The 11,268-nt window shown below is 36.8% G+C and overlaps 1 protein-coding gene across 1 annotated transcript in view; it reads left to right on the forward strand.

Annotated features, from left to right (window-relative positions):
- Window positions 1-8,093: 8,093 nt before the first annotated feature.
- LOC113470095 overlaps window positions 8,094-11,268 on the forward strand; it is a 41,227-nt gene continuing 38,052 nt past the window's right edge. The window contains exons 1-2 of the mRNA XM_026828279.1: window positions 8,094-8,104; window positions 10,822-11,030. Of these exons, the coding sequence (XP_026684080.1) occupies window positions 8,094-8,104; window positions 10,822-11,030 (220 nt within the window). The remainder of the gene's footprint in view (window positions 8,105-10,821; window positions 11,031-11,268) is intronic.

Raw genomic sequence — 11,268 nt, forward strand, 5'->3', positions numbered from 1 at the left:
GATACACTGAGTCTAAAGTTCCACTATGAGTACAAGCAAGGAATTATTTGTAAAAGATTATTATTGAGTGTTCTAGCTCCTTTCTTCGATATCCTAGGTTTATGGACCCCATTATTATGTCCCTTAAGCTTTTGGTCCAAAGTGCGTGGATTCAGAAGAAAGAGTGGGACGATGAACTTGACTCAAAAGATAAAGAGAAGTTTTTGGAAATAGTAGATAGCATGAACTTTGTTAGTATTATACCCGTAGCTAGATATTTCGACGTTCACAATAAAAAAGATGACCGTGTGAGAAATGTAGACCTTAGGATTTCCAATGGACGGATTATACCTCGTCCTATTTCCATGTTGTACCCCCTGGAAATCTGATTCCCTATTTTGACATTACCCGATTTCGACTAGTACCTTCAAATCGTCTAATTATTCTTGTTTACAGATGTTTTTTTTTTGGAGGTACGAGATTTATTGTAAATATTTTGTGACAAGTGCAATGTCCCCTTGACAGTAGAGCATTTTGTCCTGTCCTGCCGAAAGATGCGTTTCCGCCCCAACTCCTTCCTGAATTCTACCCTCTCTGATGTCCTCAAAGATGATCCAGACTCCGTAGCTACCCTCATGCGTTTCTTAAAGAGAAACAACTTCCCGAAAGAACTGTAGGCCACTTTATTTATTTGCCGCAAATGGCCTTTGTTGCTAAACTGTATAAAAAATAAAATAAAATAAATCATTAATCAATGTTTTCTATGACAATAAGTCCAATATTTCTCCTTTGGTTTTCCAAAATAATTTCCTTGACCTTATGAATAGCAAGTGTTTTCTATGACAATAAGTCCAATATTTCTCCTTTGGTTTTCCAAAATAATTTCCTTGACCTTATGAATAGCAAGTATTTAGACTCGGTTGTTTGTTTTTCCGATGGTTCTAAAACGCCAAATCACACTAGTTGCGCCTACTCTATTGACAAGCAAGTACAAAAAGATGCGACACGAAGTGCTACTTTAAACACTATCCGACTCACGCTTAGGTTCGGTTGTTTGTTTTTCCGATGGTTCTAAAACGCCAAATTCCACTAGTTGCGCCTACTCTATTGACAAGCAAGTACAAAAAGATGCGACACGAAGTGCTACTTTAAACACTATCCGACTCACGCTTAGGGAGTTACAGGTTCGATTCTTTCGTGTGTCAATAAATTTTAATAATTTTCCACAAATAGAGATAATTGTACATGCGAATGATTGACTTCTACTGTATTTTTCACGAGGAATCTAATGGTTTGTTTAACTTATATTTCAGTTCGAACAACCGGACCAACAGTTAAGGAGTTACGGGTTCGATTCCTCCCTTTGTTTTTTTTTTTTTTTTTTTTTTTTTTTTTTGTTTTTCAGGAGAGACACCATCCCGCCCAGGAGAGACACCATCCCCACCAGGAGAGACACCATCCCGCCCAGGAGAGACACCATCCCCCCCAGGAGAGACACCATCCCGCCCAGGAGAGACACCATCCCGTCCAGGAGAGACACCATCCCGCCCAAGAGAGACACCATCCCGCCCAGGAGAGACACCATCCCGCCCAGGAGAGACACCATCCCACCCAGGAGAGACACCATCCCCACCAGGAGAGACACCATCCCGCCCAGGAGAGACACCACCCCCACCAGGAGAGACGCCATCCCCCCCGAGAGAGACACTATCCCCACCAGGAGAGATACCATCCCGCCCAAACTCAGGACTCCCCACCCACAGGAAGGAATCCGGTACTGATGGAGAGCTTTCACTTAGCCTTTGAAATTGAGCATGATTCATGCGCTGAAAAGTCGCATACGTCAAGGGTTTAGAAAAAACCATTCAAACCCCTCTGATTTGCTCTATTTGCAGGACTAGACCTCCCAGGACCCCGACGAGCATTACTGTTCCCAGAGAGATGACTACCCCTACTTTTATTCCCACGAGAATAATAGGATGGACCCCAGGGGAACTTATTCTGAGGAAGAAGATATCCTCCAGCATTTGAGCTGTACCAATCTACACATGGAGAATAAAAATTCCTGTCATCACACTGATAATAATCATAGCGATCATCGTCTATAAATTTAATTAATTTTCATAAATCATTGATACATTCGCATGTGAATAGTCCATCTAAGGTGATTCTCCACGCCGAATCGAAAGGTGCAACTTCTAGCACTATCCGACTTACAGTTGAGAAGTTACGTGTTCGATACTTCTCGGTGTCAACGAATTTTACTATTTTTCTGTGAACCATTATCAAATAAGCATGTGAATAGCCTATCTTTTTCACCCTAAATCGAAGGGTGTAACTTCTAGCACTATCCGACTTACAGTTGAGAGGTTACGGGTTCGATACTCCTCTGTGCCGATGAGTTCTTCTATTTCTTATAAACAGTTTATAAACGCATTTGAATCGTTGATTCTATGTGAATTTTCACGAGAAGATTGACTTTGAAGGTTTTAGTTTTATCCGATTCACATTTTTTATATAATATATTATGTACTTTTTATTTACGGAACTATAAGTTTAATAATAATAATAATAATAATAATAATAATAATAATAATAATAATAATAATAATAATAATAATAATAACTAATAATAATAATAATAATATAATAATAAATAAATAATAATAATAAATAATAATTTATTGTATCATAAAACTTTTACATAATATAAATGTATGGTACAACGTCCAAATAGATGGTTGAATAAGAAATAGGAAAGAAAAAATATGAAGAAATACTACAATATGAAGGAATATTTATTATCATTATTATTATTATTATTATTGTTTGTTGTTGTTTATCAGCTCCCCAATGGCGTAGTGGTTCACTGCGCGCTCGCCTTGCACGCGTTGACCCGGGTTCGATTCCGCGGTCGGGGTCAAGAAATTTGTATCATCGCAAAATTATTGATTCCGTGACTGGCCGTTACGAGGTCCCACTCAAGGACCACTCAGTCTCGTGAGGAAAGATGAGTAGCTATGTACTACAGAATGCGCATAGCGACCGGTGCCAGTATCGGTAGGTAACTTGTTTAGCTGGATTAATTGTACTTAGGATAAAATCCTACACTCTGGCATATTCAATGATGGGTCTGATGTAAGATTTGTATTTGTAGAGTTTTATACACCTCCATTTGAAAGGTTGTGGAATACTTTTTCTTAAAACATACTTATATTTCTGAAAGCATACCTTTTCTTTAATATTTTTTCAATTTGAAAAAAATAATAATAAATGCTCTCATGAGACTGAGAGAGGAATGTTGGGCGACCAATCCACAAGCGCTCATAAAAATATTTTGCCGCAAAATTCATTATGGAAAAAAAAAAAGGAGGAGGAAGAATTATTCTAAACTACAGTCCATCTCTCTCTCTCTCTCTCTCTATCTCTCTCTCTCTCTCTCTCTCTCTCTCTCTCTCTCTCTCTCTCTCTCTCTCTCTCTCTCTCTCTCTCTCTCTCAGGAGTCAAGATTATTTCCAGTACCGTTAAATTTTAAGGTTAGAATAATTTATATTTTTTTTTCCTCCCCGTCCTAAACTTTTATGTCCCTCGAGTGTGATAAAAGGGTTTAAGTGCCAAAAAATAAGAATGTCAAATTTATGACCAGTGTTTGGGCAGAAGTTCGGAAAGGTGAGGTAAGGTGCTGAGGATAGAGCTTTAATTGAGCTTTATCAACGAACACAAAGTGTTTTGTGTGAAGAGGACACCAGAGGCTACATACCTATGGTAGTACCGATACCTTCAGCTAAAGGTAAAGGATAGTATTTACATATACAGAGTGTTAAAGCCAAAAAAAACTGGTCTTTGAAGGATTTTTTTCACATTTTCTTACACAAATGAGCCCTGATCTTGAAATTTGTCGCGACGACCTATGAACTCAAACTAAGAAAGTTTTAGATAACATTTCAGTTGTTAATTTAAGACCAGTTTTAGCGTCACCTATGTTAAGCTACGCCGAGCAAGGCCCATAAATGGATGGGTGACTTCAACATTATTATTATTATTATTTTTAATTTTTTCCAATGAATGTAATTCTATTTAGTTCTTTACAATGACATTAACTAACATTAGGTACAATTTAATAAGGATATATTATGACATTGTGAATTGTTTTTTAATGGATATACCCCAACGTTATGGACTTTCGTCTGTGTTAACGTTACGGTGAATGTAGCCAATTTTTCAAATAATATACATATTTATGAAATGTTATTTATTTTAATCAATAATACATAAACAGATGGACCATGAGATACATCTTATGATGTTTTCTTTTTTGTTTTCTCGTGTTATTTCTTATATTGGGAACAAAGGGAGAACGGGCTCTAGTCTTGATTTTAAATCATTACATGAAAGTAAAATCAAAAAATCAAATCGAGAATGATAATAAACTGAATATTAAACAAATTAGGTAGGTACAAAGGTATTCTTTAACCATGATCGAATAAACTACGGGCTAAAAAATTCCCGGAGGGACGGGCCCGCTTGTTTTCTCATGAGCAGGTAGGTAGGTATACGTTTTGTCGTATTTTTTGCATTGCAAATTCTAATTATCTAATACATATTCGCAAATCAACATTTTCAGAAGCTTCCAGAAACAGTTTGAAATCTTGAAATTCTACATGCATATTTACAGCATATTTTTTTTATTATTATTATTATTATTATTATTATTATTATTATTATTATTATTATTATTATTATTATTATTATTATTATTATTTTACTAATTGTTAGATTGTTACCTACTTATTTGTCGCACATAATTATTTAACAGAATCCTTACAAAATCCTCCGTATTTATTACAGTTCTACTATAATCTCTTGAGCGTTTTCCGCACACTCCTTACTTCCACAGCTGCCCTCTATTTAAGCCCCTTACCATAAGTTCTCGTTGTTATTATTATTTTTATCTTTTTCCCTTTATTTTCCCGCTATCAAAGAAACTCGACTTCTACAGACAGACGACACCGAAGCGAATACAATAGTCCGTCCACTATACTCTTTTTATTATTACATAGTAATAGTATAAGGGAAGGACGGACTAAAAATCAAGAATAATAATAAAACTGATTTTCTCTAACCCCGATCAAACAAACTACGGGCTAAAAAATTCCCGGAGGGACGGGCCCAGCTTGTTCCATGTTCTCCCGCCAATAGGAGAAGCACCAACAAGCTGGGCCCGTCCCTCCGGGTATTTTTTTGCCCGTAGTTTATTCGATCGTGATTAAAGAAAATCAGTACCTATGTAGGTACCTACATAATTTGTTTAATATTCAGTTTATTATTATGCTTGATATAATTCTTTGATTTTACTTTCATGTAATGATTGAAAATCAAGACTAGAGCCCGTTCTCCCTTTATTCCCAATATAAGGTTTAATTCACCCATCCATTTATTGACCTTGCTCGGCGTAGCTTAACACAGGTGACGCTAAAACCGTTCTCAAATTATCAACTGAAGTGTTCTCTAAAACTTTCTCGCTTTAAGTTCATAGGTCGTCGCGACAAATTTCAAGATCAGATCAGAGCTCATTTGTGTGAGAAAATGTGAAAAAAAAATCACTTTTTTTTTGTCTTTGTGGTTCTCAGGACGAAATTTGCACCACCATTTTCGTGTTCCTGGTAAAAAGACCTTAAATTTGATATATAGTCGACCAGGTTTGGATAAGTCCTTCTATGGGGACAGACTGACGACACCGAAGCGAATACATTAGCCCGTCCACTATAGGTACCTTTTGTTATTACTATCGTAATAATAAAGAAAGGAAGGACTAAAAATGGAAAATTCATATCGATTGGTGATTTGTGCTTCAAATAGGTCCCACTAATGATTCATATTGAAATTCGGCCCCAAAAATAAAGTTTCGAAACATCCATTTTCAACTCCGGAGCCCATCAGGCTGAAAGTCTAAATTTAATTTTTGGATCTGAATTTCAATATGACCCATTACTTAGTGGCACCTATTTGAAGCACAAATAACCAATCCATATGAATTTCCCATTTTTGGTGCTTCCCCTATTGGCAGAAGAACATGGAAATATGAAAAACTAAATAGGCCATAATTCCGGCCCTGGTTGTCGGATCGAGCTAAATCTTGTACCAGAGTACTACGTTCTTTAAAGCCTTTGATATGATGTATCACAAGTAGGGGGTTCTTATTTAAGATTTTAAAGTTGGGCCCCCTGGGGCCGACCCTAGCTCCGACCTAAATTTTGCAACTAGGTAGGTACTTCAACAAATGGTATTTGAAAAGAAAAAACACTACTCTAAATTTCAGCTTCTAATCTGTAGCCGTTCAAAAATATTCGTTGGTCCCCAGACTTTATAAACACCCTGTATTAATCCAAGGGTCCGAGGGTTTTAGAGTCTAGTCTTGTAAATATAATGGATTTATGGGTAAAATTATAAATGAAGGTTGATTCTTATGTAAAATGTAATAAAAAGTCCTATTATGAAGTCGAAACGGCGAAAAAGTCAGTCAAGATTTTTTTTCTTTTAGCCCTAAAGATATAGCAAAACCAAGAAATATCTTTAATTAACTACCTACATATTTAGGTTGGGGGGGGGGACTGGTATTGTCGTAGAGATGATATTTGGTAACAAATATCATCGCTACCAGTAAAGAGTCCACCTTCAAGATTTAATGATCCCAGAGCCGAGTCGGAGGAAGCAACATATTCTTATCCGAAGGTTGCGTTCACCAACTCAGATAGAAGAGATCATTGGACCTAGAAGTGGACGTGACCGCTAAATAAACAAACAGTTTCAAGCGTGTGTACCAGAACAATCAAATATCAAAAGACATTCTGGGTTGGAAGTAGGCTGGGGCAACATCGAGTCGGTAAATAAGGGTATAACCTTTTGTTATTACTATCGTAATAATAAAGAAAGGAAGGACTAAAAATGGAAAATTCATATCGATTGGTGATTTGTGCTTCAAATACTTATATTATAAGAACGAGATCCATTCACAGTTCACATTTCATAGTTCACACACTGATCGCTCTATCTCTAGGTCGGTAAATAAGGGTATAAAGTCAATCATCCCTGTGTTAAGTTAAGTGAACAAGTAGTGATGTGTTTTATTCGACAAGTCTTCTCCAGCCACCGAGCGTCGGTCGCCAGGTCCGGGCCGACCTTAAACAAGAGACGAACCACAACGTCTACGACAGTAGAGAAGATATTGTTTCTATAGTTTGGCATGGGAGTGGTAACTTAAAAACAAGGCAAGTTTACCAACCTTGCCTATCTCAACCCGGTACATAACCACGACTATTGACATCTTGTAATCTAAGACTTGAATGGCATTTGCCTTTGAACAGTAGGGGGCACGGTTGGTCCAGTGGTAACGCGCTTGCTTGCCACGCAGAAGGTCCCGGGTTCGAATCCCACCATCGACAAAAATTTGTACTGGGCACGGTTGGTCCAGTGGTAACGCGCTTGCTTGTCATGCAGAAGGTCCCGGGTTCGAATCCCACCATCGACAAAAATTTGTACCGGGGGCACGGTTGGTCCAGTGGTAACGCGCTTGCTTGTCATGCAGAAGGTCCCGGGTTCGAATCCCACCATCGACAAAAATTTGTACTCGTTTTTCGATTGCAAATATTTCAACGGGTTACTTTCTGGTGTTCTCGTGTTGACCCAGCACCTAAATGGGAAGTATTGTGCCCCTTCTCGCCCATCTGACGAAAGGCAAACTCAAATTAGATGGTTGAATAAGAAATAGGAAAGAAAAAATATGAAGAAATACTACAATATGAAGAAATTTATTATCATTATTATTATTATTATTATTGTTGTTGTTGTTTATCAGCTCCCATGGCGTAGTGGTCACTGCGCTCGCCTTGCACGCGGGTGACCCGGGTTCGATTCCCCGCGGGGTCAAGAAATTTGTATCATGCAAATTATTGATTCCGTGACTGGCCGTTACGAGGCCCACTCAGCCACTCAGTCTCGTGAGGAAAATGAGTAGCTATGTAATATAAATGCGCATAGCGACCGGTGCCAGTATGGTAGGTAATTGTTAGCTGGATTATTGTATTTGGAAAAATCCTACTCTGGCATATTCAATGATGGGTCTGATGTAAGATTTGTATTTGTAGAGTTTTATTACACCCTCATTTGAAAGGTTGTGGAATACTTTTCTTAAAAACATACTTATATTTCTGAAACATACCTTTCTTTAAATATTTTTCAAATTTGAAAAAATAATAATAAATGCTCTCATGAGACTGAGAGAGGAATGTTGGGCGACTCAATCCACAACGCTCATAAAATATTTTGCCGCAAAAACATTTTGCATTTCAAATTGGTTTTCTAGAGGCATTTTACATTTTGCATTTCAAATTGGTTTTCAAAAGCATTTTGTACATCTCTGTACGACAGTATGAACATCACACATCACACGGCTTTCCTTACCTATTGGATTTTTTTACGATATACCATACTATTAAGTCAAAAAAGCGGTCGAAAAAGTGCGACCTCCCAAAATGCGGCCAAAATAGGTAGGTACCGCTAACGCTAACCGCCGCTCCGATGCAATGCGAGCTCAGTGATTCTCACAATGTCTCAACCGTTGCATTGTGCCGCGAGCTCCTATTAGATGTGCCTCAAGATTTCGAGGGAAAATAAATCGAGTCAGGGTAATACCTACTATACTATCCTGTATGTATGTATACTCAATACTCATCCTAAGGGAATAGATTTGTATACATATACATATACTTACATTGGTATACTGTGGAGTTAACACTCATTTAATGTACAGGGGGTAGTGATAGATTATGATAATGGTGTAGGAATGCCAATATTCATTTTCACTTCTCAATCTCTCTGCTGGCTTTTTGCATATGAAAACTAAAAGTAAATTGAATTTTCTTATCTGCGTTTCATTTCGATCAGTGCGGACCCAAGGGGCTCCGACTGTTAACCTAACAGCTGTCAGTTAACATGTAGGTACTACATAACGTATAGGAATATTAAGTACCTATGTATGAGTACCTATATTGAAAATTCTACTCAATGTTTTTTCTACATGTTTTGAGAGTTGTCAACTAGGACAGAGGAATTTAATTTACTGTGAGAGGTACCTATATTGAAAATTCTACTCAATGTTTTTTCTACATGTTTTGAGAGTTGTCAACTAGGACAGAGGAATTTAATTTACTGTGAGAAAGGTGTCATTGGACGGGAAACTCAAAATTTACCTGATCACCGACAACAATTTCTATTTTCTGACAATGATAAATTATAGGAAAATTATGATAAGTTGGTAAAATAATTATAAAGTTTGGTGTATTTATTATTATGTTTTTGTTGAATTTCCCTACTCTTTGCGGTAAATTTGTGATTCACCACCACTGATGATCGATACATAAAAGAATAAAAGAGAGGGGAAAGAAGTCAAGTGAAAATTATTCCAACGGAAAGAAAAAGTTCATTTATAGGTATAGTATCTATAGCACACTGTGATGAGGAAATATTTTAGGTATTAAGATTTCGTAAACAATAAAAATGAAATTGTTCGTTTTTGTTTATGTAGGTGTAAGTATAATAATACAAAATTAGATACTGAGAGAGTGTTTTGCACAATTCTCCAACAAATATTGGAGGGAAAAGTTTGCTTGGGGAAACAACTCCCACATACATTTTGACTTTCCTTATCCTATAGGAAGGAAATGAATGTAATCGTTTCAAATTAATCAAATTTTCCTATTAAGATTTCGTAAACAATAAAAATGAAATTGTTCGTTTTTGTTTATGTAGGTGTAAGTATAATAATACCTACAAAATTAGATACTGAGAGAGTGTTTTGCACAATTCTCCAACAAATATTGGAGGGAAAAGTTTACTTGGGGAAACAACTCCCACATACATTTTGACTTTCCTTATCCTATAGGAAGGAAATGAATGTAATCGTTTCAAATTAATCAAATTTTCGAAATTTTACATTTACAAAACGATTACATTACTCTTTCCTTCCTATAGGATAAGGAAAGTAAAAGAGAGAGAGAGAGAGAGAGAGAGAGAGAGAGAGAGAGAGAGAGATTCCTTCCTATAGGATAAGGAAAGTAAAAGAGAGAGAGAGAGAGAGAGAGAGAGAGAGAGAGAGAACCTTTTTACCAACCGGAAGTAATTTCCTGGGCCGTTACACTTCACTATCTATCGTCCCCCCTAGTCTCTTCTTCCTTTAGGGACTTTTCAGTCCAGTAGAAGGATTTGTAGTCCCATATGGTCTCTTAACTTAAAGTATCTTGTGTTTGAATTGAATTCAATCAAATTTTCTTCTTCTTTCTTCTGACGTACCCAACTAATTCTGTTTTTTATATCTTCCATTACATTAACAGTTTCTTTTTCCTAATGCAAAATAGCGAGTTGTAAAAATTTCCGTCGAACTTTTCCCAAGTTGTGAGAATAGTTTTTGTTCTTCAACACGTCTTGGTCATTTTGTTTCTCTAAATCTGTTCCAAATTCTTCAACATTGGAATGCTAAAGTATTATTAGCTATACATAATACACCTACACATAATATTTATTCCTTTGTTCAAACACATCGAACTTTGAAGTTTATATTGACATCTTAGGTTATATTCATATTAATTTGTCTACAGTGTACATTATGTAGTCAAACTGAAATATGAGTTAACCTTTATAAAGCTGAAACATTTTAGCATCGATTCTCTGTGAATAAGATAGTCCTTTGTCTGTTTCAATTTCTTTAGGCTAAAGAAATTGAGAAATCACGTTGATCTCAGGTACCATAAGCTTTGTATAAAACAATACATTTTCCTTTGATTTCAGATACGACGTGCGTGGTCGAAACATTGAGAATGCAATTCACTGGTCAGACAATGAGGGATTTGCAGAACGAGCCCGGTTTAATGGTAAAACCACGCCAGCTCAATTACATCTAGAGGGAGTGCAGTTAACAGATGAGGGTGTTTATCGATGTCGGGTGGATTTCAAGAATACACCTACCAAGAATTACCAGGTCAATCTGAGTGTCATTGGTAAGTCGACCTCAGTGTTTGATTTTACTTTCATTCAATAACATAGGTTAGGTAGTTAGGTATACGTACATAGGTATACAATTGAGACTAGAACTTCTGGGAGTTAAACCTGTCCTTTTCACATTAAATTTCTTTACCTGTTTATTGTTGCTTTAATATGCCTACTTTCCTCATAATGTAGGCTGTGCAGAGCAATTTCCTGCATCCTGTTGATACTGAACCCCCCCCCCCCCCCCCT

This window comes from Diaphorina citri, unplaced genomic scaffold, assembly GCF_000475195.1.
Source record: "Diaphorina citri unplaced genomic scaffold, Diaci psyllid genome assembly version 1.1 scaffold1391, whole genome shotgun sequence".
Taxonomy (NCBI): domain Eukaryota; kingdom Metazoa; phylum Arthropoda; class Insecta; order Hemiptera; family Psyllidae; genus Diaphorina; species Diaphorina citri.